Here is a 17,256-nt window from a genome sequence, read left to right on the forward strand (position 1 = left end):
TAAAAAAAAATCATCTCAAATGGTCTGCAGTCAGATGTCCCCTGCCTGTAGGAAAAGGATGAAAGTGAGAGTGATAGAGAGAGAGAGAGAGAGAGTATATGTAGACAACAGGTAATCGTATTTTTGTGACATGATCAGTGTGTTAAAAGTATGCACACACACACACACACTGTAATTTAATATGTTGTGTAATTGATGATTAAGCCTGATAACAGACAACACCTTTTATTTATGCATCCTCTATTTTAATATGTAATTTAAAAATACATAAATACATTTTATTACAAAAATACATCTACTCAGTACTCAGTAAAACACGTTGTATTCATTACCATTTGGCATATTACTTCCTGTGAGGGAGATTTTGGAGGGTTAGAAATATTAACATTGTAAGAATGTGTAGTACCTTTATATGGTTATATGTATTTTACAGTTAGGAAATCTTATTGTGTGGAAAAGAAAAATCATACTAAATATTGCTAAAAGAACCCTAAAGCCACCTACAACACCATACAAACAACCTAACAGCATCCCATAGCAAATACATTAGGAACTGGTTATCAACTCTGGTTTTATTCGGCTGATATGATTGTATAGGCTCTGAAAAAAATAAACATGCTGAAAACGAAGGTTATAAGCTACTTAATCAGTGGACCATATACATAAAGCTAAGCCGTAATTCCGTGGTTAACAGTTGCATGCGATTAGTACACATAATGTCACTAAAGCAACATGTTTAAGGGAGTGTTAGTGTGAGCGGTACTGTGAAAGTAGTAGAAACTAACTTACTTTTAGAATATGTGGAGAATTTCAAACAATAAAACTGCAGAACAGATGAGGATGCCAGAGACACTTTTTTGGATGAATTATTATCTGTTAACAACACTGATAAACACAAAATGAAGTGTTGTTTCTGCTGCATCCAGCCTCTTAATTTTACCTGGATATTACAGATATTATCTTATTTACAGCATGAGTATTTACACCTGTAAACACTTCTGAAACTAGACTTTAAAATCCAGACTTTTACTTCATTTCAGCTGAAGCACTGAAACACACTCTGAATGTCCAAACAGTAAAGATAAATGTCTTTAATCAAGGAACGTTAGCACTGCAGACTCTATGTGGATGGGTCTGAAGTGTTTTTAGGCGATCAGTAGTTTTTAAGGACTATTATTTGTATGAATCCCTGCATGGATTTTCCACTATTTTAATTATATAAAATTTTAGGAACAGGTTTCAGACACAAAATTTTAAACATATGTTAAACCTAGGCATTATTCAGTGTGTTCATATCAATTTGGTAAAACTTTGTGAGAGATTTGGTAGAGGTTCAGATGTCAAGAAAAACACCAACATTTTCCATTTCCCATTTAACCAAGATTTTACTATTATATTAAACATTTTAACTGTAAAGAAAAGCAAGAGCCCTAAAGATCAATTGAAAAAGAATGAAAAGAATGAAAAACAAATAATCTATCAAATAATCCGTGTGAAAATCAAGAACTCTCTGAAATACTTCAGACAGTGCAGCAGAAAGTAGACTTCATACAGCTTTAATGAGTCACATCCTGCCTGCTGTCCTGCCTGGGTGTCTGTGTGCTAGTCTGGCTAATCTAAAAGCGTTAGCATTAACATTAGCTACTCTAAAAGAGGAAAAATCTGTGCATATTAGCGCACCATTTTAAAGAAAAGTGAACTAAAATAAGGTTAAAAAAGCAACAGAACAGCCTGACAAAAGGATATCTTCAACACAGTGCTAAATACAAATACAACCAACGATGTTTCCGGCCAACGACTAATTGATTAAGTGAAATGTTGGTTAGCATAATTGTAGCTAAATGTCTACATCTTTTCTCAGTATAATAAAGGTTTCTCTGCTAAAATTTCAGCTCAAGACCAACAGGTCATTAAGAAAAAACACACCTTATGCTGGTCGAGAGCTAGTTAACGAGCTGGTTAGGTAGTCCACAATGCTTTTTCTGAACGGACTAAACTGAAGCACCTCTGACACAGGTTAGCAGAGTTAGCAGTGAGATACTGACATTAAAGATATAGACTGAACTGAATGGAATTGAACTGAACTGTGGTTTTGGATTGCTAACATTAGCGTAGCTTTCAATTTAGCTACTATTGGGCTGTGTTAGTATCTATAAGAACATTAGCCCTCCATCACAGATTAGCATGCTCGACTAAAACAGTAAATTTCAAGTACACTGTGAGCCATCATTAATAGACCACTGGAGTCGTGCATCATTCTGTAGTCCTCTTGTTCCCATGCGTTTTATACTGTGGAAGAGAACGCCAGCGACTGTCTGTAGTGTAACACCGGTGAGCTCAGGTTGTATATTTTACTGCTTATTACAGCCCACCTGATCCAACTAATAACACTAAAACAAATAGGATGGTGTTAGCCCTAGTTCAGATGTGCTAGGGCTAACAGTTCAATGTGTTCTGAGATGTTCTGAGCACAGTTCAATGTGCTCAGAACCCTAGTTCTGAACACATTTATTTACCACAGAATGTGATAGAGGTGATTTACTGAAATCCTCATTCATTTTACCCATTGAGAAATTCAGCTTAGACACAAAACCCCAAATATGGGCAAACAGTGACTACAAAATGTCGACACAACTGCAGTGGTCTATTAGTAATGTTAAAAAAAAAAACAAGGTTAAGTTTGGTCTCAGCACAAACATCACAGCATCTCATTCAGGAAGCCCTGCATGATCACCCGGGCCGGGTTGGTACCACAGAAATGTGTGATGTGTCTGTGAAGCCTTTTTTGTGTTTTTTTATTGTTGTCGTATTTTACAGCATTAGGATCTGTGGGAAATAATGACCACTCCAACAGGTCAATGACGTTGGTAATTTTTCTTTCAATTATTTTTTCCTCATTGAACAAATAAATTTAAAAAAAAGTTTGACTTGATGAAAGTTATCCTGAACGTCATCAGCTGTTCATTTCTGGATAAGTTTTGCTCATTTTATTGATTATTATCATGTTTCATAAAGTAGAGTTGAACAGAGAGAGTAAGCTGACTGGCTGAGGGTCAGGGGAGGTGTCAGGAACAGGACAGCTTTCATGTTTTGGTCATTTTCTGATATTCATGTCCAAAGTCATCAATAATATCAGTATCAGTATTGAAGTCACATTTCTTCAGAAAAACACATTTCTTCAATGTGGAAAAAATGTGCAATGTTTTAAATCTTGTTTTTGTATTTGTTTATTTATGTTTTTCTTTATTTTTATATTTTAATGTATGTATTTATTTTTTACTTACACCCAAAAAAAACTAATACACTTCAACTCTATAAAGAGCCACACACACACTCACATGTGAACTTGTAGACTGCTAACGCTGTAGCCAAATAAACCTGGTTCTGTAAATAGCTTGCTGAAGCATTAGTCTACTCAGTAGGGCTGCAGTTAATGATTATTTCTGTATTATTCATTAAATTGTCAGCTATTATTCAATAATAAGACTTATATAGATTTAGTATTATTGATCATTTTAAAATTTAGACCAGTATAGAATGACACACTTACAGCATTATGACCATTAATATACAGAATTATAGAAATGTAAAATTACTGCAAATTGTAAACCATTCATATTATAGAGCATCATCAATATACACAATATACACAGAGCATTACAGAGGTTTACTAAGCATTAAAAATCAGATTAAATTAATAGAAAATCTAAATTGGTGTTATTGACTAATCATTGCAGCTCTACTCTTCAGTGCTTCTGGTTTTCACCCCATAACCTTCAACATACTTAATTTTATCCCCATCTTTTTTCTGGAGTATAACCGTTATAAGCTATATAACCTCAGGTTCTGGTGTTAAAGTTACTGGTGCAGGCTTGTAGTTTCTTGCTTGTCTGCTTGTTTGTGTGCAGTGTTCTCAACCACCTACCCAGATCAAACGAGCTTCTGTGTTCTGATTATGCTATAATTTGTATATTTTGGTTGTTTATTAATCCGTTTTTAGTTTTTCTTTTTTAACTGAATCATTTTTTTTAAATATCTGTGTTTATTTAGGAATTTTAAATCTTTTATATTAATAAAACTGCACTGTTGATTTTTATTGAGCTTCGTTGATATATCCTCTCTGTTTCCCAGCAAGGAGCAGGTAATGCAGAGAAATTTGACTATGTGAGTAAACATGACTTTGATGAAATCATTTAGATGCCTGTCTATAATGTAATATGTAATAATCAGCTATTTATTTATTTTATTGTAAATAAATTTGTTTAGTTTATTGTAATTAAGTACAGTAGGTTGTGAGGATGGGGTCATTCTCAGCACTGCAGTGACACTGGTATGGTGGTGGTATATGAAGTGTTAGTGTGTATGTTGTGCTGTTATCACTGTTGGACCGAGATTAGTCCACCAACATATATATATACAGTGAGTCCAAGAAGTATTTGATCCCTTGTTGATTTTCTTCGTTGGCCCACTAATAAAGACATGATCATTCTATACTTTTAATGGTAGATGTATTCTTACATGGAGAGACAGAATATTAAAAAGAAAATCCAGAAAATAAATCTAAGGAATATATATTAATTGATTTGTATTTCATGGAGTGAAATAAGTATTTGATCCCTTAGTATTCATTAGCAGTTCTGGCTTTTACAGACCAGTTAGACACTCCCAATCAACTTGTTACCTGACCTGAAGCCACCTGTTCTCACTAATCACTTGTGTGAAAAACACCTGTCCACAGAATCAGACCGATCACACAGATTTCAAGTCTCCAACATGGGTAAAACCAAAGAGCTGTCACAGGACCTCAGAGTCAGAATTGTTGACCTTCACAAAGCTGGAATGGGCTACAAAAAGATTAGTAAGGTGTTGGATGTGAAAGTAACAACTATTGGTGCAATTATCAGAAAGTTTAAAGAGTATAACATGACAATCAACAGACCTCGGCCCGGTGCTCCAAAGAAGATTTCGCCTCGTGGGGTGGCAATGATGCTGAGAACGGTCAGAAATCGTCCTGCAACCACTCGGCAGGAGTTAGCAAATGACCTGAAGGCAGCTGGGACCACAGTTTGCAAGGAAACAATTGGCAACACTTTGCGCAACAATGGATTCACATCCTGCAGTGCCCGAAAGGTACCCCTGCTGAAGAGAGCACATGTGGAGGCGCGCCTCAAGTATGCCAATGATCATTTGAAAGATGAACCAAGTTATTGGGAGAAGGTTTTGTGGTCAGACGAGACCAAAATTGAACTTTTTGGCCTCAACTCCACCCGCCATGTGTGGAGGAAGAAAAATGCTGCCTATGACTCCAAGAACACTCTGCCCACCGTCAAGCATGGAGGTGGAAGCATAATGTTTTGAGGGTGTTTCTCTGCCAAGGGTACAGGGCTACTTCACCGCATCACTGGGAAGATGGATGGAGCCATGTACCGCACAATCCTGAGGGACAACCTCCTCCCCTCTGCCAGGGATCTGAAAATGGGCCGTGGTTGGGTCTTCCAACATGATAACGACCCTAAACATACAGCAAAGGATTGGCTCAAGAAAAATCACATTAAGGTCATGGAGTGGCCCAGCCAGTCACCAGACCTCAATCCGATCGAAAATCTATGGAGGGAGCTGAAGGTCAGAGTTGCCAAGCGACAGCCCACCAACCTTCATGATTTAGAGAGGATCTGCAAAGAAGAGTGGGCCAAACTTCCCCCTGGTGTGTGTGCTAAACTTGTGGTTAACTACAACAAACGTCTCACCGCTGTGCTTGCAAACAAAGGCTTTGCCACTAAGTATTGAGTGTGTTTGGCAAGAGGGATCAAATACTTATTTTCCTCATTGAAATACAAATTAATTAAAATATATTCTTTAAAATTATATTCTGGATTTTTGTCTTGATATTCTGTCTCTCCATGTTAGAATATATCTACCATTAAAAGTGCAGAAGGATAGTGTCTTTATTAGTGGGCAAACAAAGAAAATCAGCAAGGGATCAAATACTTCTTGGACTCACTGTATATATATATATATATATATATATATATATATATATATATATATATATATATATATATATCAGATATATGAATGTGGCTGCTGTTGTAGGTGATGAACTTCATGAAGAAACTGGCAGGAAACGAGTATGTGGGCTTCAGTAACGCTACGTGAGTTGCCTTTTAGTCTCATTCTCGTACTTTTCCCAGCTAAAGCTTCTTACTGATCATGAGGACAATTTACAGCATTTCTTTCTGTCCTGATGGAATTGTCATGACTGCTTGTGTCTGTCTGATACAGGTTTCAGTCTGAGAGATTGTCTGGAGACCGGAACTTTGCCATTGGTTACTATCTGAAAGAAAAGAAGGTGATTGTTTCTATAGCACTTTTTAACACACAAACGTTCAGAAACGGTGTCCAAAATAATACTGTATTTTTTACATTATAAGGCACACTGAATAATAAGGAGCTTTTTAAGAGACACTATAAGAAACTTCTAATTTAACAGGTTTTGCGGCTGGGTGGTGGTAGTGGGGGTAGCTAACTAACTAAAGTAGAGCTAAGCTAAGTAAACAAAACTGTAATAAAAAAAGACTTTCTTTTAAAGTCAAATGAGCACTGAATGTTAATCTACAAAGATTTATCTCCTAAAAATTGTTTATTTGGGTGAGTAATGCGCTTTCGTTTGTTTACAGTAAGCCATAATTCACGAATTTCTTCTGTACTGAGGCTGGAGCATTAGCATTAGCGGCTAACTGTTAGTGGGTAATGCTAATGCTAATACAGCAGTGCTGGGGTTATCAGCAGGCTAAAAGCTGATAATACTCCCCTCTAAATGGGGAAATAGTGGTTAGCGACTAATGCTAATACTACTCCAGCCCTGGTGCTGAAGAACTAAACTAAAACTCCTGTACAACACTGTACCTCAGCAGATTGGCTTTACTGCTCCTTACAATCTGACTGGTAAAACGCATAAATAAGGAGCACTGAGGATTTTTGGGGAAATTAAAGGATGTTAAGTGCGCCTTGTAGTGTATAATTTAAATTGTTTGTGATGTTCTGAGTGTAAGATACCATACCAATCAAATGTTTGGACACACCTCTTCTCATTCCATGTGTTTTTCTTTTTTTATGATATTTATACTGTAGATTTAATATTGAAGACGTTAAAGCTAACAGGAACAAATGTGGAACAAACCAGAATATATTTTATAATTAAGATTTCTATTTTAGGACAGATCTGCACACTCTTGGTATTTTTTATCTCAGGGTCTTCATGATGGAGAGTCACCTGCAACAGTTTTCTTAGCATCTTGAAGGAAGGAGTTCCTGGAGGTGCTGAACAATAGCTGCTGCTTTTCTTTCACACTGTGAAGCTCCAGCTCATCCCAAATCACCTCAAATCACCATCTTAGTTGATCAGGTTTAGATCAGGGGATTGTTTACCACATCATTTCATATGTGTCCCTTATATTTTTTGATAATTAATATAGTTAATCTACAATGTAGAATATGAAAATGAATTAAATAAAGAAAAACACTCTATGAGAAGGTGTGTCCACACTTTTGACTGGTACTGTATATTTAGATTTTTAATCATTTTTTAAATACCTTAATATTTTACCAGGAAAGGATGAACAGTGTTCATCTTTAACTCAGCTAAGTATAGAGATTTTAAGGAAAAATACTAAGTGACAATAAAATAAGAGTTTTCCGAAGTGGGAAGTTTATGATGTCATTGATATCCCCAGGTGAAAGGATGGACAGGGAATTCTTGGACATGTTTAAATAGCTTGATATTTTTTTAAAATATCTAAATGAATAATAGGTAATTTTATGTATGTGAATTTTTGTTTTTATTTACAGTGTTTCCCTGAAGGCACAGACATGACCTCTATCCTGGACTTCTACTTTCAGGTCAGAAAGCTTTTTATAGTTTTAACCTCTACTGCTTTAACACTTTCATGCTTTTAGGCTTTTAGCTTTGGTTATATAAACTGTAAAATAATTTTCCTCCATGTAGTATACAACTATAATGACAGAAGTGTTTAGACACCTGCTCATTCTATGTTTCTTCTTTAAAAAAGGGTATTAAATGTGTTTATTCTACATTTGTTGGAGTAACTGTCTGTTTATACTAAATCTTGGAGCATTGCTGTAAGGATTTGTTTGCATTTAGCAATAGTGAGCTCATGATGAGTGATTATCACTTTACTTCACTTACTACAGCCAAGTGTACCATATGCACCATATGATACATTTAATGTTTTTTTTTATTGTGATAGAAAAATACAGAATTATCTTTAAAAAATGTATACAATAAAATCGTTAAATAAGATACAAAATTTGCAATCCAAGCTACAATATAACAAAATAAAAATGTTATAATACAAGCAAGGTTGTTTTTAATTGATTGTTTAATTATTGTTCAGAAGGTCAAATAAATTCTAAATTTTATAAAAAAAAGTTCTAGCAGTTCCTCTGTGGTTCAGGCTTCAAAAGGGATTAACTCATTCCCAACACATACTGTATCTCCTGACTGAGTGTCTCAAAATAAATACCTTTTTTCTGCATTTGTACAAAGCCATTCAAATTACAAACAAGCATTATTGGAGCTTGTTCTGTTTCAGTACATAAAAAAAACACTGTAAACCAAAAAATAATTAAATGTAATACATTAATAATTAATATTTATAAAAGTTGTGACTTGAAATAAGTGTTTTTTAATCACTGTTTCTTTGTTTCTTTATTGCTTGGTTTAGCTGTGCTCTATCGAGGTGACATGTGAGAGCGCTAGCGTCATGGCAGCGACGCTGGCCAATGGCGGATTCTGTCCAATCACAGGCGAACGTGTGTTGAACCCCGAGGCCGTGAGAAACACACTCAGCCTCATGCACTCCTGCGGAATGTACGACTTCTCTGGGCAATTCGCCTTCCATGTGAGTCACACACACACACACACACACACACACACACACACACACACAGCATTATAGCATTGTTCTCATTGTCAGGGTCCTTCTTCTGCTGTGGTGGCAAATGGCCATAAATAGACACAAAGATTCACAACAGAATAAGAATAATCTACAGGGCAGAGGGGGCTATAAGAAGGTCACTATGTTCAGCTTGTGGATGCTACAGTGCTGACTAATATTCCGAGTTCAGAGGAGGGCAAGTTAAACTCTGGAAGACCAAGAGACCTGAGGCAACCAATTAAAAAACTGTTTTAGTAAGCAAAACATTTTGTTGAAAAGTCCTCTGTTAACATTTATAAGGAAACTCTGAGAGAGAGAGAGAGAGAGAGAGAGAGAGAGAGAGAGAGAGAGAGAGAGAGAGAGAGAGAGAGAGAGAGAGAGAGAGAGAGAGAGAGAGAGAGAGAGAGAGAGAGAGACTTTTTGACTTTTAAAACCACATTTAATTTTTCAATTACTTCAGAGCAGAAAAAACAATACACATGTCCAGAGCAAAAATATTGTACTATAAGATTATTTTCTCACAAATTCATCACAAAACCACCAAACTCATCAGGCTCACAAACAAGTCCCCCTCCTCCCCACACCTTAAAAAAGAAGTCCAAATCCTCCACCAGCTTATAGTATACAAACTCAATATGGAGTCGTTTCATAATCAGACCCTTCACCATTAGGACAGGGTCAGTACCTCCATTGCCCTGAATCTTGTTCTTCCTGGTGCACCAAATTGCCAACTTTGCTGCCCCGTACAGAAAATTTAAAAGCACTACTTTGTCTTTCTGTGAAACAGAATATTTAGGACCATAAATAAACAAACTTTCCTTAAAAGATCCCAAAAACTTTAAACCCCAATTTTTCACCAAAGACAAAATAGGTCCTAACCGTGAACACTGCAAAAAGACATGGAACAAAGTTTCAGAAGCACCACAAAAATTACAACCCTCCCCAACTGTAGGATCAATCCGGGCCGCGTGTCTGTTTGTTGCTAAAATGGCGTGTATAATCCTCCACTGGAGGTCACCCACTTTCTTATCAATAGGCCTTTTATACACGGACCTCCAGCTACCTTTAGGGGACGGGCCTGCCTCAAGTACCTCTGTCCATTTCGTCTCACACACATCTCTCAGGCTACGAAAACTCAAAACTTTTATACAGGCATGATAAAGTGTCCGTTTGTTCAGTTCACTGAAACTTCCAAGGGTTGGAGTTTTCATTGACAGAAGTAATCCCTGAGTCTCCTGCCACCCCTCCTGATCCATACTGACCACCATCTCAGGAAAATCCGTATCAGTGCTCTGATAGTCCTCTACAGGATTCACCTCCAGGTATGCAGAGACAGAAACCGACAGATCAGATTTTAAGTAGCCAAGCACTTGCGAAGCCAAACGTACTGATCGTATCCCAGCCATGTCTGCCAGCTCTTCTGCCGTTAACCAGGATGTACCCCTTCTCAAGTGACGAACCTTACTGAGACCATGCTCCAGGAAAGGGACTCTAAGACCAGCCAAATTCCGGGTGAGTACAGGGAACACAGGATTCAAAAACAGTGGTTCCTCAAAAACCCAGCGTGATGGAAACAAAGCTTTCTCCCTCAAAACAGTGAAGATATTCCATGCTTGAAAAACAGCAGAGTAAAAAGGAGTCAAACCCCCCAAACCCACAGTCTCCAAACCGAGCAAAAAAAGATGCTTGTCAAAATCCATATGTCCAGCAAATCTCAGTAGAGCACAGGCCACATCCACCCAGCAATGTTGACTGTGATACAAGAGACGTTGCACTGCCTGCAACCGCAGAACAGCGATTCTGGACCGAATATCTATCAGGCCCTGTCCTCCCTCCTGTACAGGAAGGAATAATACAGGAGCCCTGAGCCAGTGCTGTCCATCCCAAAAAAAATTCACCAGTGCCTTTTGAATGTCCCTGACCAGTCCCTCAGGTGGATTCAGCACCGTGAACTTGTGCCAAAGAGCAGATGCAATCAGATTATTAGCAATAAGCACTCGTCCCCGATACGATAGCTGGGGTAGCCAACGAGACCATGTAGACAACCTGGCTTGGACTTTCTCCTTTAAACCCTCCCAATTACGAGACTTAGCCTGCTCAGTACCTATCCAAACCCCTAAAAACTTTAGACCTGATTTATTCCATTTAACACCCCCTGGAAACGGAGGCAAAGAACGGTCCCCATTAAAACTACCACACCATAGGGCTTCTGTTTTGTTCCAGTTCAGTTTAGCAGAGGAGGCTTGCTCATAAATACACAGAGATTGCTGTAAATTGTCAATATCAACACCGTTCTGAACCACAACAGTAATATCATCTGCATAAGCAGACAACTTAATAGAGGATCCATCAAACTGCAGACCTCCCAGCCTATTCCGTAGTAAACACAAAAAAGGTTCTACAGCCAAAGAGTATAAAAGGCCTGAGGAGGGGCAGCCTTGCCTGATTCCTCTAGTTACCAAAACTGGCACACTCAGACTGCCTCCCACCTTAATCATACAGGAGGCCTCTGTGTACAACAGTTTAACATATGACAGAAAACCGTTACCAAACCCAAAAGCTCTTAAAGTGCTGAATAAGTACTCATGATCAACTCGATCAAAAGCCTTCTCTTGATCGAGAGACAAAAGGCCAAAATCTGAGCCAGACAATTTAGCATAATCAAATAAATCTCTTAGTAAAAACAAATTATCATAAATAGACCTTTTAGGAATGCAGTATGACTGATCTCTATGTACAATTGTGTGTATAACCTCCTTAAGTCTATTAGCAAGGCAACGTGACAGTATCTTATAGTCACAACAGAGAAGTGATACCGGCCTCCAGTTCCGCAACGAAGAGAGATCTCCCTTCTTTGGCAAAAGAGATAGAACTGCTCGCTGGCAGCTCTTCGGAAGCACCTTGGCAACAAAACTAGCCTGAAGAACATTGAACAAATCTTCTCCAATAATTCCCCAAAATGCTTTGTAAAAGTCCACCGGCAAGCCATCTAAACCCGGCGCCCGCCCGGCAGAGAGCTGGTGAACAGCTTTGGTGACTTCCTCAAAAGTCAATGACGAATCCAAGGCCTGCTTATGTCTCTGATCCAATTGTGGAAGATCAGAAAGCAAAAACTCCACACAGTCCTGATTCAAAGTTCCTGCAGTGTATAAATCTGCATAAAAACTTACAGCCATCTTACGCACTTCAGCTGGGTCAGCGGTGATTGTTCCATCAACTTTCCTTAAAGACACCAGAGATTTGTGCTGCAAAGTTGACCGTTCCAAATTAAAAAAAAAAGGCAGTGGGAGCATCCATGTCATGCACAGATACAAATCTGGCTCTCACCAAAGCTCCCTTTGCCTTCTCACTTAATATACCACTCAGGTTCTGTAAAAGTTTGGATAGCACTGTTTGTAAACCCGAAACCTTTTGATTTATCATTTGATCATAAATTTCCATAATCTTCTGTTCCAAGACCTGAACAGCCATTCTTATTTTAGTTGTAGAAAAAGCTGTGTAATTTTCACAAAAAAGTTTTATTTGGGTCTTCCCCACTTCCCACCACTGCATAATAGTCTCAAAACGGTCTTTCTGTAAGACCCACTCTGACCAAAATAACTTAAAACACTCATAAAAAAGTTTATCTTTTAACAAACTCTTATTAAAATACCACATACAGCTTTTAGCAGCATGAGAGTCAACATGAAAATCAACAGTACATAAATGATGGTCTGAGAAGGCAGTGGGCTGAATATTACACTGACTGATTCTATTTCTCACATTCTGAGAAATATAAAATCTGTCCAAACGTGCAGCAGAAACCCCCCCATTAAAGACTTTCACCCATGTATAACTTTTTACTGAAGGATGTTTTTCCCGCCAGGTATCTATCATCCCAAAAGATGATACTACTTTAGCCAAAAAATCAGCTGACCGAGGGTGAGGCTCTTCCCCATTTCTATCTTTAACAAAATCCAGTGTGCAGTTCCAATCACCCCCCATTATGACCGTGTCCTCAGGAGAGAAAGACTGTAAAGACTGCTGCAGCTTATTAAACAGCTCCATTCTATCAGAACCTTGATTAGGAGAATATACATTTATAAGTACGAGCTCATGTTCATTCACCTTAGCTCTAACTACCAGTAAACGGCCCGCTACCACTTCTGTTTTAGACAGAATAGTCACTCTAGTAGATTGGGAAAAGATCATACCAACCCCACCACTAACATTTGAAAGGTGACTGAAAATATACTCTCCCCTCCACCACAGACCCCAATCAGAAACAAAATCCTTCTCACTATGAGTTTCTTGCACAAAACACACATTTAACTTTTTCAGACTAAAAAGTTCAGAAAAAAGTGATTGTTTATTCTTATCCCTAAACCCATTTACATTTAAGGAGCCCACCCTAAGGATTCCCATGCTCTCGAAAAAGAAAAGGAAGAGACAGTAAATAAACAAACAGAAAAAGCATGCAAGGGAGGCCCTCTGACCTTGTGCACTGTGCTTATTCATTTTTACCCCCAGAGCGGGACTTCACACCAGCCTTCGCAGATTTTGCCTTCCTGATTCTAGTTACGTGATTTTTTAACCGATAACGTTTCGTCTTGGGAAGAACCTCATAACCCACACTTTTCTGCGCTTTCAACACTGAACAAACAAATTTATCCAGATCAGGGAAATAATCACTCACATTAATGGTTTTCCCTTTAGTCTCATCCAAAAATGAGTTAATCTGATCCACAGTATACAACATTTCACAGTCGAACTGACTACTCCCAACATCTGAAAATTCTGAAATCCTGTCATCTCCTTCCTCCACCGCTACCTCTGAAAACACTGATTCTAACTGAGACGCAGCTAATGCTGCAGACTCCTGCTCAGTTCCCCCGCTACTCTCAGCCTGCAGCTCAGCTACACTCACCTCAATACCTGCCTCCCCTTCTACCTGCCCCACCTGCAGCTCAGCTTGAAGCACAGTCTCCTCCCCCGACACCCTGTCCTCCGACCTCTCACTCACCTCCTCACCCTGATCCGTCTCCGGGGCAGCCGCTGCAGACGTACCTTCTCCTGGGTTCACGTTATTTCGCACCCCGATCTCAGCGGTCCCGGCTTTATCTAGCGCCCGGTTATCCGGGGCATCCCTGCACTCTCTAAGCGGACACGCCTGCCGCTTATGTCCAACACTTCCACACTCAAAACACCTCAAACTGTCAGTGCTGGCATATAACATATACGAAATCGCTCCGTCAGACACACGGAACGAGACATCCAGCGTCCTGTCCGGACTGTTTAAAAACATATAAACCTGCCGGCGAAACGACAGTACGCGTTTAAGCGCCTCTGTCTTACAGCCGAGAGGCACCTCGATCATCTCACTGGCGAACTTACCAAAACGGCTCAGTTCTTTACTTATTAAATCATTAGAAAGGAAAGACGGGACATTGGAGATGGTAACTCTGGTTGCAGGTGTTGCCAACGGAGAAACCGAAACAAAAGTCTCCACTACCCAAATCCCGCTTTCCACTAATCTATTTACTAAACGCTCATCCTTAATGAACACCACCACAGCTTTATTCATACGTGATGCAGAATAGATTTGCTCAGTTCCTATTTGTTCTCCTATTGCAATGAGCACATCTTCTATACTCGCTTCTGCTGGCGGGACTAACCTAAAGCCATTAGCGCGGGACAGAGCAGGCGTCCCAGCCGTGAGGCGGGACGCCATAACCCCCCTCACCCGCCGCCCCAAAGCGGCCCGCAAACTACAGTGATTAACAGTGAAGATTCAAAAGTATGAACAAAGCCCGAAAAACTAGAAGAAAAGATACAGGAAACAGGGAAAAAGAGCACACGCTCACCTCCACAGTGCTCCCACACACACTCACTCCACACACTCCACAAACGCCACGCATGCGCAGAGAGAGAGAGAGAGAGAGAGAGAGAGAGAGAGAGAGAGAGAGAGAGAGAGAGAGAGAGAGAGAGAGAGAGAGAGAGAGAGAGAGAGAGAGAGAGAGAGAGAGAGAGAGAGAGAGAGAGAGAGAGGCAGAGGCAGAGGCAGAGAGAGAGAGAGGCAGAGGCAGAGGCAGAGGGAGAGAGAGGCAGAGGGAGAGGCAGAGGCAGAGGGAGAGAGAGGCAGAGGGAGAGGCAGAGGCAGAGGGAGAGGCAGAGGGAGAGAGAGAGAGAGACTGATGTGGTTCTCGAACAGGCAAATCTAAACCCCCACATATAACAGCCAAGAATCTGCATGTAAATTTATCTTAGTGAAAAGGGCAGTGCACTTTTTTACTGTGTTGCATTGTTTGCACAAACATATTTTTTAATGAAAGAGTCATAAGAAGGAAATCTGAACCTGTGAGCTTCTCACAAACTTCAACGTAAATGAGCTTTGGAAACTGACTGAACTGATCTACATATAACTTTGTGGCCACAATCCACCATGGTACATTTGAAAAGTGAACAAAAATATATTTTCCCACTGTGAAGCATGGGGGTGGGTGTATCATGCTAATGTTTTGTTGCTGTTGTGACTCGTCTCATATCTCATATATATTTGACTCTTACTGTAGGTTGGTTTACCAGCAAAATCAGGTGTTGCCGGAGGTATTCTCCTGGTGGTTCCTAATGTGATGGGAATCATGTGCTGGTCTCCACCTCTGGATAAACTGGGCAACAGTGTTCGTGGTATCAAGTTCTGCACGGTATGAACTTATTCACTTCATCATTTTTATGGCAGAATGAAGAAACATTTTTGTCCAATATGATACATTCAGCCATCCATTTATACATGGAAAAATAAAAAAATTGGTATTCTGCCAATGGGAAAAACAGGTGCACCGTTGCTATCTTGGCAGTAAATTGTAAACACAGATGCGTGCCTGATGAGCTTCTTAAGCACACATGGACACGCAGAGGTGCACAGACCCATAGACCTATAAAGGGTGCCTGTTGGCAGTTATGCAGTTTTTTACATCAACAATAAACAGAATAAATGAGAAGTGTTGGACATGCTCAGAGAGCTGCGCCCCTGAATTAGCAATCAGCCAAAGTCAGAGCACACCTGGCTTTTAAAGGAAATGGCTAGTGACCGGTGATTGGTTAATTGCATGTTACATCCAAAACATACTCATGATTAGCTATAAGAATTAGTACATGCCTTTTGCATGTTTCGCGGCGCACAAGGCGTACTCTTCCCGCCATTACGATAGCAAAGACAGACCGACACTACCTTAATCAAGCTGCACAGTGCACGGCTGACCTAAAGGTCGCTATAATAGAACCCTTTTTATTTTAGATAATGTATTAATGAAAAAATAACAGCCTAAACCTTGTTTACATGTGTTTAATTGAACTTGTATCATTTGTATTTTTTGTTTGTCTTTGTAGGATCTGGTACAACTCTGTAACTTCCATAACTATGATAACCTGCGACACTTTGCTAAGAAACTTGACCCACGCAGGGAGGGCGGAGACGAGAGGGTGAGTGAAGAATTACGAACATTTTCCTCACAGTGACGAGCACACACAGATTTCCTCTTTGTAAAGGACAGTTCAAAGAAGAATATACCTACTTAAAGGAATGCTCCAGTGTAAAATGGACTTTTTGTGTAGTAAAACATGATAAAAAGTACTTACCTTTAATGAATAGCACACCTCTGTTCTCCCACAGTGTTCCGAGATCCATGATTTCTGAATCCTTCAAAAAGGTCTGAAGGATGTTTGGACAAACTGTTAAAATTTCTGGATCTCAGAACGCTGTGGGATAACTTTTTTCATGTTTTACTACACCAAAAGTCCATTTTACACCAGAGTTCTCTTTTAAGCTCTGCTATCAAGAGATGCCAGTGCTAAAATTACCGCTTAAAATCCTTAAATTTAAAAATTAAAAAAGTCAGGTTTTAAGGACCAGTAAAGCCACTCTGCTGAGGTACAGCATTATACAGGAGTATCAGTTAATTAGCATTAGCTGTTAACCACGCTAAGCGCCAGCTGTTTTTGTTGTTTAGAGACAAGTATATCAGTCTGTAGCCTGCTGCTAACCCCACCTAGAACTTCTGAAGCAGCATTAGCTGTTAATCGCGCTAAGCACTAGCTCTTTCGTCGTTCAAATGTGAGTATATTGGAATGTAGCCTGTTCGTTTACTGTGTTAAAACAAGCTACGTGGGATGAACCGCTAGTTAATATCACCCTGGCTTACCGGACCACTCAGGGTTCATCAGTGTAGCTCTGTTGGTTAGTGGTTAGCAGCTAATGCAAATGCTCCAGCCTTAGAGCTGGAGAAATTTGGAAACCTAAGCTCGCTGTAAATAAATAGAA

The 17,256-nt window shown here is 39.4% G+C and overlaps 1 protein-coding gene across 2 annotated transcripts in view; it reads left to right on the top strand.

Moving 5' to 3' along the window:
* Positions 1–17,256, top strand: part of glsa (glutaminase a) — a 54,221-nt gene that overhangs the window by 30,018 nt on the left and 6,947 nt on the right. For both annotated transcript variants that reach the window (XM_049471074.1, XM_049471075.1), the window contains exons 9-15: positions 4,132–4,164; positions 6,094–6,152; positions 6,283–6,349; positions 7,849–7,899; positions 8,745–8,921; positions 15,509–15,640; positions 16,326–16,418. In XM_049471074.1, coding sequence (XP_049327031.1) covers positions 4,132–4,164; positions 6,094–6,152; positions 6,283–6,349; positions 7,849–7,899; positions 8,745–8,921; positions 15,509–15,640; positions 16,326–16,418 — 612 coding nt within the window. The remainder of the gene's footprint in view (positions 1–4,131; positions 4,165–6,093; positions 6,153–6,282; positions 6,350–7,848; positions 7,900–8,744; positions 8,922–15,508; positions 15,641–16,325; positions 16,419–17,256) is intronic.

Source organism: Astyanax mexicanus, chromosome 23 (genome assembly GCF_023375975.1).
Source record: "Astyanax mexicanus isolate ESR-SI-001 chromosome 23, AstMex3_surface, whole genome shotgun sequence".
Taxonomy (NCBI): domain Eukaryota; kingdom Metazoa; phylum Chordata; class Actinopteri; order Characiformes; family Acestrorhamphidae; genus Astyanax; species Astyanax mexicanus.